This window comes from Vulpes lagopus, chromosome 1 (assembly GCF_018345385.1).
Source record: "Vulpes lagopus strain Blue_001 chromosome 1, ASM1834538v1, whole genome shotgun sequence".
NCBI lineage: Eukaryota > Metazoa > Chordata > Mammalia > Carnivora > Canidae > Vulpes > Vulpes lagopus.
The window spans coordinates 29,558,281-29,581,098 of record NC_054824.1 but is presented as its reverse complement, the minus strand read 5'-3'; the positions used below and the strand labels follow the sequence as shown (position 1 = coordinate 29,581,098).

General features: G+C 34.7%; 1 protein-coding gene across 7 annotated transcripts in view; it reads right to left on the bottom strand.

Annotated features, from left to right (window-relative positions):
- Nucleotides 1-22,818, bottom strand: part of UBE3D (ubiquitin protein ligase E3D) — a 156,688-nt gene that overhangs the window by 63,761 nt on the left and 70,109 nt on the right. For all 7 annotated transcript variants that reach the window (XM_041762593.1, XM_041762601.1, XM_041762627.1 and 4 more), the window contains one exon: nucleotides 3,232-3,370. In XM_041762593.1, coding sequence (XP_041618527.1) covers nucleotides 3,232-3,370 — 139 coding nt within the window. The remainder of the gene's footprint in view (nucleotides 1-3,231; nucleotides 3,371-22,818) is intronic.

Sequence of the window (22,818 nt, the reverse complement as noted above, 5' to 3'; positions counted from 1 at the left end):
GGACATTTAATTTCCATATCTTGGCTATTGTAAATAATGCTGCAATAGGGGGTGCATATACCTTTTCGAGTTAGTGTTTTCATTTGCTTTGGATAAACACCCAGTCATAGAATTGCTGGATCATATGGTAGTTCTATTTTTAATTTTTTGGCCAACAGGTTTCTGTTTTCCATAGTGGCTGCATGAATATATATTCCCACCAACAGTGCACAAGGGTTCCTTTTCTCCACATCCTTGCCAATGCTTGTTCTTTCCTATTTTTTGATGACAGCATCCGAACAGATGTGAGATGATAGCTCACTGTGGTTCTAACTTACATTTCTCTGATGACCAGTGCTGTAGAACATCTTTTTCATATGGCTGTTGGCCATCTGTATGACTTAGTTGGAAAAATGTCTGTTCAGATCTTTTGCCCATTTCTTAATTGAAACGTTTGGGTTTTTTGCTACTGAGTCATATTAGTTCTTTATATATTTTGATAATTAACCCCTTACAAGATCTATGATTTGCAAATATTTTCTCCCACTCAGTAGGTTGCCATTTCATTTTGTTGATAACTTCCTTTACTGTGCAGAAGCTTTTCAGTTTGATGTAGTACTTTATTTTTGCTTTTAGTGTCAGATTAAAAAAAATCATCATCAAGACCATTGTCAAGGAACTTACCTCCTATGTTTTTTTGTAGGAGTTTTATAGTTTCAGGTCTTACATTCAAGTCTAATCCATTTTGAGTTATTAGTTTTTTGAGATGGTCCAATTTCATTATTTTGCCTGTGGCTGTCCAGTTTTCCCAACACCATTCATTGAAGAGAATGTCCTTTCCCCCACTGTATATTCTTGGCTCCTCTGTCATAAATTAATTGACCACATATACATAGGTTTATTTCTGGGCTCTCTATTCTGTTCCACTGATCCATGTGTCTGTTTTTATGCCAATACCATGATTACTATAGCTTTGTAATATAGTTTGAACTCAGGAAGCATAATACTTCCAGCTTTGTTCTTCTTTGTCCAGATTGCTTTGGCTATTTGGGATCTTTTATGGTTCCACACAAATTTAAGAATTCTTTGTCTAGTTCTGTGAAAAATGCTATTGGAATTTTGACAAGGATTACACTGGATCTCTAGATTGTATTGGGTGGTATGGATAGTTTAACAATATCAATTCTTCTAATCCATGAGCACAAAATATCTACCCATTTATTTGTGTCTTTTTCAATTAGTTTCATCAATGTCTTACAGCTTTCACTGTGCAGGCCTTTTACTTCTTAATTAAATTTATTCTTAGATATTTTATTCTTTTTTGATACAACTGGAAATGGGATTTTCTTAATTTTTTTCTTTCTTTCTTTCTTTCTTTCTTTCTTTCTTTCTTTCTTTCTTTCTCTCTCTCTCTCTCTCTCTCTCTCTCTCTCTCTCTCTCTCTCTTTCTTTCTTTTAGATTTGACAGAGAGAAAGAGTGCGCACACAACCAGGGGGAGCGGCAGAAGGAGAAGGAGAAACAGGCTCTCTGCTGAGCAGGGAAGTCAATGTGGAGCTCGACCCTAGGACCCTGAGGATCGTGACCTGAGCAAAAGGCAGATGCTCAACCCACTGAGCCACCCAGGCACCCCTTAATTTCTCTTTCTTAGAATATAGAAACAACAGATTTTTGTATATTGATTTTGTATCCTGCTACTTTATTTCTTTCATGAGTTCTATCAGTTTTTTGGTAGAGACTTGGTTTTTCTCTATATAATACATAATCTGCAAATAGTTTTACTTCTTTCCTTTTTTAATTTAGATCTCTTATTTCTGTCTCTTCCTAACTGCTTTGGCTAGGACTTCCAATACTTTGTTAAATAAAAGTGGTGAGAATGACTATCCCTGTTTTATTTTTGATCTTATGATGGAGTATGATGTTACTTATGGGCTTGTCATATTGTGGCCTTGATTACGTTGAGGTTCCTTCTATACTCACTTTGTTGAGAGTTTTTATCATAAGTGGATATTGAATTTTGTCAAGTGTTTTTTCTAAATCTATTGAGATGGTCATATAGTTTTTATCCTTTGTTTTGTTAATGTGGTATATTACACTGATTGCTTTGCAGATGTTGAACCATCTTTGCATCTCTGGAATAAATGCCACCTGGTCATGGTGTATGATCCTTTTAATGTATGTTGAATTCGGTTTGCTAAGATTTTGTTCAGGATTTTTGCATCTATGTTCATCAGGAATATTGGCCTTTAATTTTCTTTTCTAGTGGCATTTTATTTGGTTTTGATATCAGGGTAATGCTGGCCGTATAAAATGAGATTGGAAGCATTCCTTTGGAGCAATTTTTTAAAACAATTTCCTGATCTATAATTCATAGGAAATCCACTTCTTGTTTTACCAGAGGTATATCAAGCAATATACACTGATCCTGAAGTTATCTTAGGATATAGCCACAATCCTTCAGAAGTAGAGCCAACCCATGTTTACTCATTTCTCAGCAATGCATGTGACCTTCTCATCAGCCTCAGAGAGCTTATGAGTATTTTTCCATTGTCAAGAGTCATATATAAGTTCAATGTTACATTCAGTAGCTACAGGGCCACAATTTAAGCAACTAGTTAACATCGTAATTCCTATTTGCCACCTCAGTGACAATTAGCTGCCTACCAGGGAGGAGGTTCCTGTTGATCAGACCACATATGCTGTTCTGTCCTGTTTGTTCTGTTTTGACAGGGTCCTTTACCAGGAGCATAGATAAATATCCGGAGGAGTGTCAAAGTGATGAGGGAAGGACTTGAGAGAAAGGGAAAAGGTGCTGGAAGCAGGTAGGGTACCATCAGTGTTAAACATCTATTGGGCGACTTGACTGCAAGCTAACAGCAGCAAAGCTACTAATAATGGTTGAAAACCTTTGTTCTAGGGCAAAGCTAGGCAAAGGAAAGTGGCATTCACAGTGTCCTTGTCAGGTGTTTTTGCCATTTCTCTCAGAGGCAGGAGAGATGGAGGTTAACAGAACAAACTCTGGAGTTAGAAAGATACGGGTGCTGCCACTATTAGACTATTACCTAAGCAATTCTGAGCCTCTATTGTTTATTTATCTCAAAGAGACAGACAAGGCAATACATGCATTGTGCTTATTATTATTATCATCTGGAACTGTGGATTCTGTGGGTTATCTCCCACTAAACACAAGAACCTTAAAAAACAATTACAAACAAAACTGAAAAATTATCCCCTGGTAAAGGAGCTGTTCTTACCTGAAAGGAATTCATATAGCGAAGGGATGGAGGCAGTGTGGCATTATTCCTTGATAAAATCAGCAGCAGCTCTAAGCAGGTTGCAGAGGGCAGGGTTAGAGAGTGGATGCTGATATCACTTTCCCAAGCACTGGAAAGCCTGAAACATAATGATGTGGATAGTTTCATAATTGTGGGGCACTTGGGTTGCTCAGTCAATTAAGCATCTGATTCTTGATTTCAGCTCAGGACATGATCTCAGGATGGTGAGATCCAGCCCTATGTTGGGTTCCAGGCCTGGCATGATTCTTTCTTTCTCTCTCTCTCACTTCCTGTGCCTCTGCCCCTCTCCCATCCGCTCCATACTCTCTCTTAAAAAAATAATAATTTTATAATTGTATCTGGTCATAATTGTTTCAAAAATCTGATGGAGAAGAAGACTTTCAACTGTGAAAGGGAAAAACAATGCACAAAAATAGAAATAAAATGGTTATACTAAAATTTCACAGAGTAAATGTCTAAGACATTTTTATAGTGTTTTTGACATGAAACAGATTAGGCAATTTTTTTCAGGTCAACATCTCATGTTCAAAGTTTAAGAGTCATATGAAATGCAATCTTATTTGTGAGGGACGTATGTGGGGTGGGGAATGGATAATATAGCTAACAGATTGAATGCTTCCTATATTCTATGTCCTCTTCTATATGTAACATTGTGTTCACCCCTCAGATACCTATGAAATGGAACTGTTGTTGTCTTCTTTCTACAGATGTGGAGATTGTTTTTGAGCTGGATATGCCCTATGAAATATCTAGTTCGTTGATTTTCAAACCTTTAAAAAGTAATGGAATCCTTTTATCAAGAAATCTTGTGAAAGCTCCATTTGTAATACAAATAAAAGCAAAGCTGCTCTGTTGGAAGGGCAAAGGATGGCAGGAGGCTCTCTTCATCTTTCAAAGTAGCCTATGAAGCATCTCTGCTACATCCTGTTGAACCTACTTGAAAATTCTTTCCATTCAAGAAATGAAGAAACTGAAGGATAGAAAAGTAGAGAGACTTCTCTGGGATGAGGTACGTGTTTAGAAAATGATATGGCTGGATCTAGAATCCTGCTTTCTGGACTTCCCTTCTAATGTTTAATGTAAAGGGGAAAATCAGAAAATCATTATGGAAAAAAAACAATGTAATAAGAATAGGATATATCTTATGCTGTCAATTCTTCTATTTACCTATTTCCTACCTGTGTCTGTATCAAAGTATCTCTTATCACTGTCCTAATTCTTAAAGAGAAATTATATATATGTAGATGTACGCCACTTATGTAAACTTCTTTCTGTGAAGCTACCTAAAAAATTCTGGAATGTCAGAGAGCATCAGGGGCTGAGGGCATAATGGATTTTAACACTTATATGAGTCACAGGAGATGGTTTAGCTGTGTCAGCAGTCAGATTACTTGTGCCAATACATTTTTGATGTGGGGTGGGGAATTAACTCTTCTTTGCAGCATTTGTCAATTAGTTGGACTGAAATAGGACACTGCCCACTTTCCCAAAAAATGGTCTGTTTTCAGCAACAGCACATTTGAATGTCTTCTCCATGTTTTAATGTCTTCTCTATTTTATATTGATTGCTATGTTATTCTTTCTCCTCTTATTAATTATACAACATTCTCAACATTTCTCTAGGATGGAAATAAAAATCTTGCTGTCTTTGGTAAAAGTCAAATGCAGTACTAGTACAGTGGCTCTAAGCTCAGTCTCCCCACCCCCTTCCTTATGCTCTCTACAAACCATGTAATTACTTGTGTTACATTAAACACACAGTGTCTTGCTCATACAGTTTTCTGGGCCTGGAAGGCTTTTAAGCTACCTGGTGAACTTCTGTTTATCCTGCAAGACCCACATATGTATCATTTCCTTGGAGACTCCTCCTGTTTCCTTTTTAAGAATTAACTACTTGCCTAATACCATACTTGTATTCATTATAACACTTACCACCACCCTACTTGTATTCTTATTGGATTGTGTGACTCACCCTAGATCAGACATAAGCAACCATAACCCATGGATTTCTCTAACTCTGCTGCCCAGTGTGGAAATAAAGGTTAGATTAGTTGTTTTTCCTTGGGCACACCCAGGTATTAACCTGGCTATAAGAAAAACATTTCACTGACATTTATTTGTATGCCCAATAATTTATTTTCCAAGTGTTATTTTTATAATCAGAAACAAGTTAATGTCATGATGTCAATGGGATTTCTGGGTCACACAAAGGAATGTTTAACTGCTGCTCAAAGGTGCCAACATGCTGCTAAGTGGCTATGGTGTGATCTATCAAAAAAAATACTCAAGTAGAAATTAAAATACATTAGTATTCCTTGTCACAGACCAATGAATGAGCTTAGACAAACACTCTTGGACAAGTCTGGTTTCCTCATGAGATCCTGGAGTCCATACACAATCTATACAATGTATTAGTCCACTAAAATTTACACAAAAGAACATTCATCACACTAATGATATCCATAGTCACAAAAGAGATGCACTTAGTTATACATGTGAGTTATTCAGGTCTCCGTGTAATTACAAATATTTGCATGGTATGTGGATTCAACCTTGGCATTTAAAATCTAATCCTTCGGGATCCCTGGGTGGCCCAGGGGTTTGGCGCCTGCCTTTGGCCCAGGGCGCGATCCTGGAGACCCGGGATCGAATCCCACGTCGGTCTCCCGGTGCGTGGAGCCTGCTTCTCCCTCTGCCTGTGTCTCTGCCTCTCTCTCTCTCTGTGACTATCATAAATAAATAAAAATTAAAAAAAAAAGGTTTAAAAAATAAAAATAAAATCTAATCCTTCAAGTGTCCTGTGATTTAACAAATTCTTATCCCTATTGAAGCTCATGGAGTTGAAGAGTGTTGTCCTGAAGAGTGAAGAAACTCAAGTATGATCCTCTCCATCTAAATTTCATTCCCTTTTATATCTTATAAATGCTTGGTATTTCTGAACAAATTCTATCCAAAAAAGCCAAAGGGTAAATGATGGAGTAAATTTTAGATATCTTAGAACATTTCTTAATAATTTGAACCCCTTATTTTTGAAATTAAACAACCCAGCTAGACCTAGGATGCCTCAAATTCCTAATATTTATCCTTTCATTTCTCCTAATATTTATTCATTTACTCTTTCTTTTCCCAAAATATATATTCATTAGCTCCAGGATTTACCTTTTTATTGCTAAGTTTTATAAACATTCTTTATAATCTTAACCACATATTATTTTAATCACATGAAACATCCATATATGAGGACAAAGAAAGTAATACATGAAAAGTGATTAACAGTTGTTTTGGAAAGTTAGAACTATGGGTAACTTTTCCCCAAAACTTCAGTCAATGTTTTTACATTGTGTGTGTGTGTGTGTGTGTGTGTGTGTGTATATATGTTTTGTCTTGGTTCATTCTGACTTAGGAAGAAAGAAAAAAGAAAGCAAGAAGATGGAGAAATGGTCTGTCATACTTAAAATTCAGGTTACCGTAAAACAACCAGCAAACTCATTATGACAATTTAAGGCATGTATTAATTAAGCCAGAAGTGATCCTTGAGACGATCTACTCATAGCTCAAATATCAATACAAAGTTATGTTAATGACATAAATATTTTAAGAAGCACAGGATTATAATAATCCAGAATTTAGATTTCTGGTATTTCCTGCAAAAACATCCTAGACTGTTAGACCTAAATCAGTAAACTTCCACTATAAAACTGACAAGAAAGATAATTCAAAGTGAATAACAAACTTAACATTAACTGAAATTTATTTTGGTGATTTTAAAGTAGTGGGAGAGGAGAAGCTTTTCTAAGAGACCAGAGCTATCAGCCAGGTGACCTTAGTCAGAGACCAAAATGCAAGCAGAGGACACACTATCCTTATTTCTGAACTTTTGCCTTGACAAAATTCCCTAGAGAAGAAACTATGGCCTATTTTTAAAGAGGCAATGAGAAAGGGGCAAAAAGCCACTTTCCATCATTTCTAACAAAAATAGTGAAATTGAGAGTGAATCAACCCCCAATATATATCAGAAGAAGAACTTGAGAAAATGGAAAGGTGATACAGTCTACTAAAAACCAGGGGTTGTTTAATGTAATAGATGAAAATGACAGAGATGATAAAACTCAACAAAAATTAATATATTTCAAATGATTCCAACATAATATATGGAGAAGAAAAAATACTATGGTATAGGAGAACTCAAGATGAAAATATTTAACTTAAATTTCATGTTTCTCACGTATTAGCAGTTGATTTGGACTCTCCAGTCTTAGAAGGATGTAAGAAAGCAAATAGCCTATTAATGATAAAATATAATACTGTTTGTATCTGTATATTTTTAAATTTCAATTTCAAAGTTATAACAACGATAAAGCTCAATTTAAGCTCTCAAAATACCAAAACAAGCATATGACCACAACTTAGTGCTAGAATCATTATAAACATATAATTATTTAATACATTATTTAGAGAAGGAATCAAAATTTTAAAAATTCTTATACTGTCAAGAACACAAAATTCAGAAACAACCAAATATACTGTTTATCTGTTATGATAATATTTACTCCAGGATATTTAACATTTCAAAAAAACTAATTCATAAAAATAGAATCTAAAAAGTGCTTAAACCAACTGCTCCTTATAAATTTCAAAATAAGGTTCAATAAGTTATGAACAGCACTTCTTTGAAATTACAGTATTTTCTTTAAAAAAATTACAGAAAAAAACTGAATTTTTTTATGTCACAAATGTCAAAGCTGTCCTTCAGTTTGCTTTAAACTAAAGGGCTCTTGAGAGGAAAAAATTAGGTACACAATTCCTAAAAGTTATGCCTTTTAAACTCTGTCCACAAAACATATAAAATGTCAAGGCAAGCTCTCTCTCTCCCACATATCAGAGAGCATGGAGGAAATGGTTCTGCTTTGTATAAGATATCAACGAGGCAATCTCAAAATTAAGTGTTCTTATTCTCTGCCAAAAAACAATAAAAGATTTTGTTTTTTATTAATGGCTATATCATTACAGGATACCACTTGTTGAAAACTTAGGGATTAGATTGGTAACTATTTATTTTTGTTTCCAAGTATTTTGCAATTTATAAATACTGGTTTTATTTTATTAAAAATAATTTTTTGTATAGTTGACACATGTAAAATGTTTCCAGTGTATAACATAGTGATTTTCTTAGATGTTCTGGAAAAAGATTTTTTTTAAGATTTTATTTATTTATTTGTGAGAGACAGAGAGAGAGAGAGAGAGGCAGAGACACAGGCAGAGAGAGAAGCAGGCTCCATGCAGGGAGCCTGATGCAGGACTCGATCCCAGAACTCCAGGATCACTCTCTGAGCCGAAGGCAGATGCTCATCCACTGAGCCACCCATGTGTCCCTAGAATGACTTTTTAATCAATTAATCTTTTACATTTATGCCTTTAATACACTTTGAATTTATTTATTTTTTTTAAAGATTCTATTTATTTATTCATGAGAGACACACAGAGAGAGGCAGAGACATAGGCAGAGAGAGAAGCAAGCTCGCTGAGAGGAGCCTGATACAGGACCCTAGGATAAAGACCTGAGCCAAAGGCAGACACTCAACCACTGCGCCACCCAGTGCTCCTACACTTTGAATTTAATTTCAAATATGGTATAAGATTTTTTTAAATTTATTTATATATTTATTAAATATACCTTTCTATATTTGAAATTTTTTGCAACAAAAAGTTTAAAAAATCTGAAGGAATAGCTGGCCTTTTTTGATAGACTTCTAACTATGGTAATAATATTGTGAAGTTTCTGGCAGGCATGTTCAAAGAGGTGTATCTCCTTTAATGAAAGTGTTACCATTGCACAGCCATTAAAAAAAAAAAAAGGGCAGCCCCAGTGGCCTAGCGGTTTAGCGCTGCCTGCAGCCCAGGGCATGATCCTGGAGTCCTGGGATCGAATCCCGTTTTGGGCTCCCTGCATGAAGCCCGCTTCTCCATCTGCCTCTCTCTCTCTCTCTGCCTCAGGCTCCTCTCAGCGAGCTTGCTTCTCTCTCTGCCTATGTCTCTGCCTTTCTCTCTCTGTGTCTCTCATGAATAAATAAATAGAATCTTTAAAAAAATAAATAAATTCAAAGTATATTAAAGGCATAAATGTAAAAGATTAATTGATTAAAAAATCTTTCTAGGGACACATGGGTGGCTCAGTGGTTGAGCATCTGCCTTCGGCTCAGAGAGTGATCCTGGAGTTCTGGGATCGAGTCCTGCATCAGGCTCCCTGCATGGAGCCTGCTTCTCTCTCTGCCTGTGTCTCTGCCCCCCTCTCTCTCTCTCTCTCTGTCTCTCACAAATAAATAAATAAAGTCTTTAAAAATTTTTTTTCCAGAACATCTAAGAAAATTACAACAAACCTATATATATAAGGCTTTTATATTTTTTAAAATTGTATTGTTAAGAAATAAAAAGTCTTTAAAAACCATAGGCAGAGGAAAGGAAATTCTATGATAAAAAGAACTCCCATATTCTCCTATATATATTTATAAAAGGAAGACAGCACAAATTCATCTTTCAGTAGTGAATTTTAAGTTTCAAATAGTGAATTTTAAACCATTTGAAGATCAGAGGTCTCTATGGGATATGGTTAAAACTATAGATTCTCCCCCCACAACAGCACTTATTTAAAAAAAAAAAGATTTATTTACTTATTCTGAGAGAGAGAGGGAGAAAGAGGGCGAGAGTAGAACACAAGCAGGGAGAACAACAGAGGGAGAGGGAGAAGCAGTTTCCTTACTGAGCAGGGGACCCAAAGCAAGCCAGATCTCAAGACCCCAGGATCACAACCTAAGTCAAAGGCAGATGCTTAGTCAACTGTGCCACCCAGGTGCCCTGTCAACAGTGCTCATTTATACAAAAAAATTTTTGTACATAAATCTGAATATTTCCCAGACCACCTAATTCCCCAAGCCTAATCATGTCCTCCTTTCATATTTATGGAATTTATCGAATATATGCCTTTTCTTGTCTGGCTTCTTTTATTTAGCATAATGTTTTCAAGATACACAGATCTCAGAGTAAGATCCCTTCCTTTTAGATTAAAATATGACTTCTAATTTACCACTTTTTATAGAATATTAAAAACAGTTCCATCTTTATATCATAATACCTATGTAAGCATATTAATAAGTGTAACCACTTATGAAAAGCTTTCAAAGAGTTTTTGAAGAGGTTTCCTAGCTCACATTTTTACCTCATTCCATTACCAGAGAATATCAATTGAAGGGAAGGCTGAGAAATGCACTTCCAACCCGTTAATCACTTCACTGAGTAACTGGAAATCAACGTATGAGGGCTGGGATATAATAAATCAGGTCCACTCTAATAACATTCTCTGAAGTCAACCTCACACTGGCAACCACTGGGTTCCCTGTCCCATCAGGGAGCCAATGCCAGCCAACACTTTCATTAATCAACACTGCCCAGTCTGCCCCACAGTTCAAGTCCTTTGCCAATGTGGATGAAAAGTGTTTGTGGTGCACAAAATACAAAGCAAAAATTTAAGACTGCTGGTTTTACTATTTCCTGGGCTTAGGAAAACATACAGGTTTTCTTCATTCTTCAATTCAAATTGGTTGGGAGGGACTGTGTTGAGATGTATGGTGAAACCATGTTTGCTCTCAGCAGAAAAGAGAGAAAATGATCTATTAGAGCTCTATCAGCCCATGGCTTCAGATAAGGATGTATCCTGGTGGTCTGGCACCACCCCCAACTCTATTCTCCGCTGCCTTTATAAAAACACTGTCACCTTTAATATCTCTGGCTTCTCTCTACCTTCTTCCTAAGTCCACTCTCAGATGGCCTTCTCCTGCAAATCCATATACTCTTTCTGTACAAAAGGGCACTGGCAACGGTGTAACTCAACTCAGGTGAATTAGGCCTGGTCAATCTTGGTATCTTAGCTATTAAGATACAATAATTTGCATAGCCGAAGTCACCATTAGCTCTGTCTGACCCATTAAAAGGCATATCCCAATGACTAAAACTGTGTCCCTCAATGAGGAGAGATGAGAGTTTAAATGCCAAGATCACTAACCTACTCATGCTCTCCATGCAAGCATCCCTTATTTTAGAAAATGTCCTCTTGTTTTAAGACTCCAGACCTTTTGTGAAATCACATGTCAATGTAACTCTGGTAGAGTGAAAGCACAGTTGGCCATATATATTTCAGGTAAGGTAAGAAAATAAATTTCCAAGTAATTTTGCATAGAGAAAATTCATTTCTACCAACTTAAATTCAATTCCTCTGTAACAATCTGATTCTTCAATGCCTTATTAAAACAAACAATAAGATCTACCAAGTCAGTCCAGAAAGTCTCCTAAATTTTATGTCTATCATTTACCCACTAGTCCTAAAAAGATACAATTGTAGAAATGGACAAATATGCTTCAAAGTTTTGCTCAAGAATTTTATGAGTTAAGGTGTATTCCCTAGGAAGATGATCTTAAGTCAAAGAACAGAAATATTTGGCTAAATTTATCTAAGGCAGAATCAAATATTATTAAATGGAAATTTCTGGAACCTAAGGAGAATTTCATTGAAACCTCCAAAGGCCATGATTTTTTTACAGAATTATTAAATACATAATATTCTCTTTCCTTACACCACCACCTTGAAATGAGGTGTCTCTGGTAGCTGGCTTCACTCTTCTACATTCTGTCATTTTGGAGAGGCTATTCTCAGTATTTGAAACCAAGATATAAAAAAGACACTTTAAATGTGGGTAATCCTTTCTGTACAGCGTATGTGCGTATAATTGAGGTAGGAAGGAGGGGAAGTGTTAAATGTGAGATACTCAAGAAATCAGTATTCTAGAAAAATTTTAAAGTTATTCTCAGAAACTGGTTTAACGTAAGTACCTGAATTTGCCAGTGCTAGAAGGGTTAGAAAAGCTAACTTGTCCTTTTTTTCAGCAGCAGTATATCATACTATGGATATAAAAAATACTGTCATCTTCTTAACCAATTCATAATAATGAGAAATTATTTGTGAATGTTAAAGTAAGGAAAGCTTGTATTTTGTAGCCTACAAAATAGAAAGCAAAAAACAATGTTTCTTGATGATCTAACTAAAAAAAGCTTATTTAATTTTATTTTAAAAAACAAAATGCTCCATTTATAACCAAAGTATTTTTTTAAACTACTGATATAAACAGTGGTTTAGTGCCGCCTTCGACCCAGGGCCTGATCCTGGAGACCTGGGATCGAGTTCCACGTCGGGCTCTGTGCATGAAGCCTGCTTCTCCCTCTGCCTGTGTCTCTGCCTCTCTCTCTGTGTCTCATGAATAAATAAATAAAACTTTTAAAAAAATACAAATTTCCTTTAGTTAGTAAAACACATATTTTTCAGTGAAAGCAGCAAAATTATACTTTTGATACCTGAGTTCATCTCTTATCAATACCCCAAGTATTATCTTCAATTCTGCTTTCTAATTTACTTACAACATTGAGCTTTAGAAACTAGCAAATATAAATCACTGCTTCAAAGTATGAAACCCCTCAAAAATCAAGCCTTAAATAATAATTATAAATCTATACTGACATGGAAAGGCACACTATTTTGATAAGTTGCTGGGTTTTTTTTTTGTTTTGTTTTGTTTTCGTTTTTTTAAGAGCAAAACAGGGGCACTTGGGTGGCTCATTCACTTTAGTGTCTGATTCTTGATGTCGGCCCAGATGATCTCAAGGTCATGGAATTGAGCCCCAAGTCAGGCTCTGTGCTCAGCAGGGAGTCTGCTTCTCTTTCTCTCTCTCTCTCTTTCTCTCTCTCCCCACTTCTCCCTCTGCCCTTCCTCCTACTCATGCGCACTTGCTCACTCTCTCAAATAATAAATAAAGGAAATGAAACCTATCTTGGAATGTTTAAAATGTATATTAATATTATATCAAATGAAATCAGCTTTTTTAATGCAAGAAACAATCAAATCATCTTAACAAGTACTTTAAATCTTTCATTTCCCTGAAACTACCTTAATGGGTAGTCTTTTCCATGAGAAAAGGTACTTGAAGTGATAAATTTTGAATTCAAGAATTTTATCATTGTGAGCATCACTCAAGTTGCTCTAGATATTAAAAATTCATTGCCAAAAAATAATAAAAATAAAAATGTATTGCCTACAAATTTACAAATTTGGTGGTTGCTATTAATACAATTCTTAGATCACAAAGAGTCGGAAATAAAACAAATGACTGACAACTTGGAGTGACTTGAGCAGGTATATTATCTATTAAGAGACTAAATAAAGACATGTTAATAGTATTAGGGAGTTTTCTTTCCTTCTTTTCTTTTTTAATACTAGGAAAAAAAGTTTGTATCCAAAGATTATAAGGCACAATTATTTCAGATAATTTCCATGAACTTGGAACAAGGTAAAAGCCCATGTTATCTGCCTTAGCACTTTGCCCAAACAAACCAGGGAATGTGTCTTCTTTGAAAGTCAGTGTTCCAACCTAGCATTCAACCCAGCATCCATTCATACTTTTGCTATGTCCAATAAAATCAAAACAATAGCCAATCTGCCTGGTGCTATGATCCCATTAGGTCTTGCAACAGAGCCAGCTTAAGTTTAATCAGACCAAACAGCTGTTTTAACAGTTGGGTTTCTCCAAAATTAAAATATTCTATTCCTGACAGTGCCTAGCAACTCAACTGTTGAAACAGCTGCTCAAGTTGAAGAGGTAAAACCAAATGTACATACAGTCTTCTTCCCAGTTGCAACTGCTATGAGATTTTTTTCAGGATAGAAGTTCCTAAAGTTAAGTTCATGTTGACATTTCCTAACCTGTTTAAAACCTCCATCTCTGGTCAATATTTCTGCCATCATCATCTCTTGGTGTCTGCTCTTTTGTCTCCTTCACACTCTAAACCAGCTGGTGGCTCTGTACTTCCCTCCTTAGAAATATCATCAGTGTGCTTTATATTCTTATTTCTCTCTCTATTGTCTTGGGAGTATTTTTATTTCCTATGAAACAGGGGTGGTAACTCAGGAGTCTCCAGACTCTACTAAGTGATGTATTATTTCCCCATGACTTACATCAGCACTACTAAGGATAACTAACTGTTGAAGACCCTTAAAAACAATCTTAAAAATGCTCTCTGGCTAATGGTTTTTATTTCTGGTCACTTTATAAATGTTTTCTAGATTCTGGACTTGTCACTACGATCTCATTCAGATGTGTCTGTTTGTTTAGTCTTTTAATACTCTGTAGCAGAGATACCTTTTCATCACCAGTCCTATTATCAATAGTGAATGCTTTCGTCTGTCTCTCTACCCGATCTTTCTATCCATGCATTCATCATTTTTCCAGCATCTTCTCATCTTAAAATTTCTGCCAACTAGACTGGACATACCCAGACTAATTGACTTTGATAAGCTCTTAAAGTCTGCAAAAGATCTTGACCCTGGTTTTGTAACATTTGCTTTCTCTCCTCATAATGTCCTTACCCCTTTAAATTGTACTGCATTACAGATAATTTAAAATCCTGGCTCCCAGGGTCTGTCTAAGAATAGATTTACTGCAGGACCCAGACTCATCAAACCAGAACACACCTACAAAGACGCTGAACACGTTTCAAGATTACAAATTTTTTCCTGCAGCAGCTCCAGCTCTTCCGCTAGGTTATGTACAGAGTGATTCTGGCACATTAATCTTAGAAACAACCTCTCTCCCATGCCCCATTTCTCAGTGGTGGAGGGCGGAAAAGATACACTTCAACAAGTGCAGATACCATAAATGAAAAGGTGCTCACCACCTCGTACCAGGCAACACAGACCTGGGGCAACCTGACTCCAAGGGAGATACTGGAGTGCTCTGCGGAACAGGGCTCCCAGGCTGGAAGTCATTTCAGTATATCATGTCAAACCCTAAATTACCAGCATCATAAAGCTAAGTTTTTTTTTAATTAAAGGAGACTTTGAAATACTGGCTCTGCTGTCACTATCCCATTACCATGATGTCAGTGTAACACTAGCCCCGGAGTTAACTAACTTTGTTTTTGAATCAGTCTGCAGAACGGGATTCATTCTTCCAGCTTACAGTATTAAGATCAGTTTTGCTTCACAGGGCTAAACATAGAAAAGTTTTCATTTTTAATAAGAGCTTAGATAAATAACCCTAAATCCCAAAGGACCTCGTTAAAGCAGCCTCATAAAAGTTTTACACTTGCATATGAGTTTGAAAAAAAATTGTCTACCTAGCAGTTTTAGCTCCTGCTGACTTCTCTAGCCTTGGGGAAGTTATTGTTGAAATTCATGTCTTGCTATTTCTGATGATTTAAAGCAGTCTATTATGATAAATCACCATGAAGTACACCAAATGAAAGACACTATTCAAACAAAAATTTCAATTTTAAATACACAAAATACACACAATGCACTCATCCGTATGTTTAAATAGCACTAAGGTTCTTATATGTTACTCATCTAGCCACCACATATTTTATCCTCACAGCCTAGGATGCAAAAACACATTTTGTACGAGGTGATCTATTTTCCCTTTCTTTTTTTAGGAGGTCATTTCAACACATTATTCTCTACTCTGGAGAATTAAAGTCCATGCAGGAAAGTTCCAACAAAACTGGAAACTACATCAGTTGGAATAACAAGAACATAAGTAGTGGGCAATATTAACATTTCATCATTTTCCTCACAGGACATGGGAAAATCAAGACTGATACAGTATATTTAAAAGGTGAGAGAAGGGGCAGCCCTGGTGGCTCAGTGGTTTAGCGCCGCCTTCAGTCCAGGGCATGATCCTGGAGACCCAGGATCGAGTCCCATGTCGAGCTCCCTGCATGGAGCCTGCTTCTCCCTCTGCCTGTGTCTCTGCCCACTCCCACCCCACCCCCACCAGTGTCTCTCATGAATAAATAAAATCTTAAAAAAAAAATAAAAGGTGAGAGGATTGAAAACACAACAGAATCTTATATGTTCAATAAAACACCAGAGATGGCTTTTGAAAAATGCCTCTGTGCAGCATCTCATCTTACAATATGGTAAGTGCCTAATATTTACTTAGTGAACTTGAAAGAAATCAGCTTATAGATCATTTTCTGCCATTTTATCCCATTACAGGACAATCATCACTAGTGCTTCTCGGGCCTTGGAATCAGTGACCAGGAGTCTTCACTGAAAATTTGTTAGATTTCAATGATAAAACTTCAGAGCAAAATCCGACTTGAGAGGAATTAAGCCCCTCTGCAATATTACTCATATGTGACTATATGGTCTTGAAAAACTCCAGTAACAAGGAAACTCACTGCAAAGCCCTTCTTTAAATGTAGTGAAATCTACTTCAGAACCCAAGCCTTTCAGAAAATATTTCATAACAACTAACACTTTCTCTTGATTTTTCTCTAAGATAAACATTCCCCATTTCCTCTAACAGGAAATATAATCCATTTCCTAAACATTCTATTTTTATGACCATGTATTGAAACAGCCTTACCATGAACTTCATCATTGCAGAATGAAAAGCTGCATAGGATCTTTTTTTTTTTTAAGATTTATTTATTTATTCATGAGAGACACAGACAGAGGGAGAAACCGGTTCCTCGCAGGGAGCCTGATGCGGGACTCGATCCTGGATCCTGGGATCACAACATGAGCCGAAGGCAGGCGCTCACCCGCTGAGCCACCCAGGTGTCCCTGCATAGGATCTTATATGTCATCTGACTCTTTCACACGTATCAGTTCATTTAGTCTTTACAGGAACATTGCAAAATGGGGTTTTGTTTATACCCATTTTACAGATAAGCAGGCAGAAGTCCAAGAGGTTAAATGACATGCATATGATCTCACAAAAGAATCAGGACTCAGCTCAGTACCTCTGGCTCTGAGTTTTCCATTACACTCTTTAACCTCAGTCTTTTCAGCTGTAAAATGGGAGTAATAATATTAAGCCTATTATTAAGTAATAATAGTAAGCCTCAAAGGTTTCTTGTGAATATCAAATGATAGTGTATAAAAAAATTAAAAGCAGGTTTTTATAGCTAAGATCATTCATATGCAAAAGATCTATGCTCTTTCAAGTATTTAATTTATGAATAGGAGAAGTCCAAGTCACAGACAATATGAATGTCATTGTTCTTTGCTTCCAGAATTCAAAGCATATAGGAAACTAAATGATCTAGGAATTTAAGACTAACCCCTAAAAAGACAGGGGAAAGTCATTCATCCTTTGGAGTTTAGAATTCAATTAAGCAAGCACTTTCCTAGAAAAACTAATTTTTGCCTGTAATAAATGCTTAGTACTCTGTCAGTCTTATAAATTATATTACAGTATGTTACAGATTTTTGTGGGCTAGCTTGGAAACTTATTTGACATTTATAATTTTATGAGAAATACTGTTCTAGTTCTAGGAAAGAAACTTTAGATTATAACTATTTGTAAGGTGAGAAGAGCCCTTTTCCCCCTTGTTAAGGCCTATTAATAGGTTCCTAAGGCATAATAGGGTATTTTTAAATACTTAGTTTTATTTTTCAAGGAGAATAAAGTGGTAGTATATATTCTAGATCTAGTTGATGAATGGAGAGTTAACTTTCAATTCAGGTACATTTTGTTAAGTACTGCTGCAAAAACACCACAATAAGACAAGGATTTAATTCATTTAATTGTTTTCTAAAAGTATGAATTGATATGCAAGCAGAAACCTAATAAATTGCCTCTGTTTCTCAATGAAAGTCATTTAAGCTAAATTGTAAAAAGTGTTTTGTCAAAAATTTGAAAGGTACACAAAAGTATAAAGAAGCATAATGAACATCCATATCCTTATCACCTTCAACATTATCAATGACTAATCTTGTTTCAGCTGTATTTCCCACCAAATACCCTCAATCCCTGAATTCTTTTAAAGTGAATTCCACGAATATGATCACATTATCTGTAAATATTTCAATATGTACTCTGAAAGATAGGGACCCACTTAAAAATATACCCACAATATTATCATACCAAAAAAATTAACATAACTCTTCAAATGTTCATATGTCCTCAACTATTTTAAGTTTTTTTTCCCTCAGTTCATTTAATTTTTTTTTTAAATTTTATTTGACAGAGAAAGACAGCAGAAGGAGGCAGAGCAGCAGGAAGAAGAAGCAGGTTCCCACTGAAGAGAGCGCCCAATGTGGGGCTTGATCCTAGGACTCTGGGATCATAACCTTAGCAGAAGGCAGACACTGACTGAACCACTTTGGCGCCCCCTTTTCAGTTCGTTTAAACTGAGAGCCACATAAGTTTCATAATGTATTGTTTGATAAGTCATATGTTTCTTTTAATCAATAGATTCTCCTTATCTTTTTCCCCCCTTGCTAACTTTTCATTAGGTTGTCTTATAGTGTTTTCAGCCTGAATTTCGCCAATTACATGATGGCATAATTTAATATGTTCTCTCCTGAATTTCCTGAAAGCTGAGAGTTGGATCTAGAGACATGACCAGGTTTGATGCATTCGGGAAGCTTACTTCATAGGTAGTGTTATATGTCAGGAGACATATAATCATCACTCCTCCCCCCTTTGTCTTTCTTTTTGTGATGTTTCCAAGTTCCATGATTTTATGATGGGTCAGCATATGGTGATATTCTAATTCTAGGATTTCTTTTTGATTGATCAGCTGGAATCTTTCTATAAAAAGAAACTTCCCTTCATCATCTATTTGGTTACTTTGAGATATGGTTCAAAAAAGAAAAGCAGGATAAATGCTATATTTTTCCCCCTTTAACAACCAGTTTTCAAAGCAATGAGATGGCTCGCTAGCATCTTCCAAAGGTAATGATCAATGAAATTTCTTGGATTTTTTTAAGTATCTTTAAGAACTTATAGATCTAAACATATTTACTGCTTTACCTTTATTATTAAGTTATTACTCTTATTGATATTCAAACTGACTCATCTTTAGCTAGTGAAGCCTATTCAGGTTGCCTCTTGAGTTCTTTTGACATGACCCTGATAATATTTGATAACTTATTTTCAGTTAGAACAAGATATTACAAAAAAAAAGGAACAAGATTATTACAAGTTCTTCTTATATACTGCCTAAACATATCTGCAATCACCCACTCCTGGGTGGAGTCTTGGTTGCTTTTAGTGGGAAATGGTATTTAGAGACCAAACAATCTAAGTTCTAGAAATGCACTGTCACTGAGTTAGTCAATGTTTTTAGGTCCTTCTCAATAACTAACGCTAAAAAGTATTATCTTTTTAAGTTTAAAATAAATCAAGTATTCATTTTAATATTCTACTTCAAATCCAGAACTACAGAGTTTTACTTAACCTCATCAATCTTGCAACCTCATCTGCATCTTTTCCCCATGCCCAAACTCCCAGTTTCATGACACCAATAAAATTACTCATTTGACTTACCTAAAATGCACATAAAAGTCTCAGTGTATCAGTACCACACTATCATCAATAGTATGATTACTGAAGAAATTTTAAATTTTTTAAAAGTTTTGTGTGTGTGTGTGTGTGTGTGTCATTAGGGTATGTCCCAAGAAAGATGTATAATCAATTACTGTGTTTTAAAGTCTCTTGGAAAAAAAAAAGTCTCTTGGAGCCCTTCCTCTTTATGCATTTATGTTATCAACCATATATGCACTTACATTCTCTTTAAATTTCCTTTAGATTTTTAGGGATAGCTTTTAAAAATTATATTCTGTCTTATTATTAAGTAAAATATATACTTGTTCCAAAGACAGATCTATAAAATCAGATAAATTTCAAAAAGTCTCATCTTAATTTCTGTTCTATTCACTTATCCTCTTATCATCCTTTTATAAATACCATTTAAATTCTGTTTTGTTCTTTCATTTTTTAAAATTCAAGCAAATATATTCATATTCTAACTATTCTTCAATAAATGACAGCCTACTATACACTTTCCTTCTCTAAGTTTTCCTCACATTTTCTTCACATATTTTTCTTCACTTTGCCATAATGAGATCTGTCATTACTTTTTACAGTTGTATGGTTCTTAATTGCAAGCATGCCTCAAAATTTATCTAGTACCCTATTGATGGACATTGGGTTGTTTCTTTGTTTCATTCATTCATTCATTCAGGTTACTGACAATACAAATAGTAACAAATTGAATAGTCTTGTATGTCTGTTCTTTCATTTTGGCCAATGTGTCATTGAAATAAATTTCTGTAAGTGAGATAGCTCCATCAAAAGGTAACTGCACTTGTAATTTTGCCACATTCCTCTCCATAGGATTTTATATTTTGTTTTCCCAGTATTGTATGAGACTTCCCATTTGTGCAGTTTTACCAGCTGAATATGTTGTCAAACTTTTGGATTTTTGCCAATCTAATAAAATCTAATATAATGTTTTATTTTGAGTGTTTTGTTAATAAAATATTTTTTATTAAGAGAGTGAACATCTTTTCATATGTTAAAGAGGTCTTTGCATTTCCTTTTCTGTGAAGTATCTGTACATATCTGTAGTCCATTTTTTATAGGGTTGTTAGCTTTTTTTCTTCTGTTTATAGATTTTCATACATGAGGGTTATCAGCCTTTGTTTGTGGTTGAATTTAGAGGTTTTCATAGTTCTTCTTTTTTACCTTATAATGCTTTTTTGAATAAAAGGGTTTTTTAATTTTTATGTAATTAAACTTATCACTCCTTATTCCTTTTAGATTTGAGACACAGAATATTTTTCTTCACTCCAAGATGATGAAAGAACGCACCCATATTTTTTTTGTACTTACGTGGTTTCCTTTTTTAAAACCTCTGATCCACCTGGAATGTGTCATGGTGTATTTATCATGTAAAGATTAAAATCTTATTTTTTCCCTTGTATATATCCTATTATCTCAACACTAATTATAAATTCTATATTTCCTCACTCATTTGTGTGACCACCTCTATTATATATTCTATTTCCATATAAGATTAGCTCTATTCTACTGAATTTCAATCTGTCTATTCATGGGTCAGTACCATACTATTTTAATTACAGTAGCTTAATAATATGCTTTAGTATCTGATAGGGCTAATCTCTCCTATGATTTCTTTTATTTTTCAGGGTTTTCTTAACTATTTTTGTTGCCAAATGAACTTTATAATCAAATTGTCTAGCTGGAGACAAGACAAAACCTGATAGTATGTTTATTGAGTTTAATTTAATTGGGTTTTTACATTAATTTAGGTATGACTGACATTCTAATGATATTTAACCTTCTTATCCAAGAATATGGTATATATTTTCATTTGTTTTAGATCACTTTAGAAGTCTCTTTCAAGAGTCTTTTATTATTTTCTTCATATAAGTTTTGAACATTTCTTGTTAATAAGTCAATGAATTCTCTTTTTCTATTGTAAAGGGACTATATTCCCTTCCATAATATATTCTAAGTGATTTTTGATTGTATATTAAAAACCTTTATATAATTTACTAATAAATAAATTTGCTAATTAAATAAAATTATTTAATAATCTTAAAAATTAATAAATTTATAGTTTTTTCATGGATACTTTTGGGTTTTCCAGACATGTAATCATAACACTTTTAAATAATTCTTAGGCCAAAATTGCATTCTCTTGTCAAACTGCAGTAGCTATTATCTCCAATGTGAAAAAAGTTAAAAATTTTAAAGTTTTAAAATAGAGCCAAAATAAATAAATAAATAAATAAATAAATAAATAAATAAATAAATAAATAAAATAGAGCCAATGTTTAAATTAATCATACTGGAAAAAAATCACATTAGAAGAATACTATTTATAATAGCAAAATAACAAATTGGCAAGTTAAAAAGTACTGGCTATGATGTGAAGCAACAGGAATGCTTATGATGCTGGTGTGGGTGTAAATCTGTACAGCTAACTTTGGACAGCTATCTGGAAGTATCTAATACTCTAATACTGAAATGTACTCTAAAACCTAATTATTCCATTTCTTCGTGTAAAGAAGAGAAAAGTACACACAAACTAACAAAGAGTGATGAATAAGAATACAAAGTGCTGCATTATTTGTAATGGAAAAAATTGAAAACAACTTGAATGTCCATTGAAAGGATAATCAACAAATAAGTTGTGGTATATTTTGACAAAGGAATATTTTACAGAAATTAAAATGAATAAATAAACTACAAGTATCAACATGAAAAGACCTTAAAAAATGTTAAGTGAAGAAAGCAAGTTGAAAAAAATACATACACTGTGTATGTATTGATACCATCTACATAGCACTTAAAAACATGTAAATTCATAGCATATAATCTTAGTATCTATATTTAGCAAAAGTCTCAAAGTACACATACTTAGGAAAAGTATACATAGTAATCAACAGTATATAATCTGGTTTACAGATGCATGCATGGCAATGAAAAACATCACATTTCAGATTACACATTTCCCCTGGGGAAGGATAACAGGGCATGGATTCAGAGAAAGCTTCAACTGTTTTAATATTTTATTTTTAAAAATTATCTACTTACCTACTTACTTATCTATCACAAATATGGTAATATGGTAAGGTGTATTAAAAACAGGGAAGAAAACAGATATTCAATATATTATTCTCT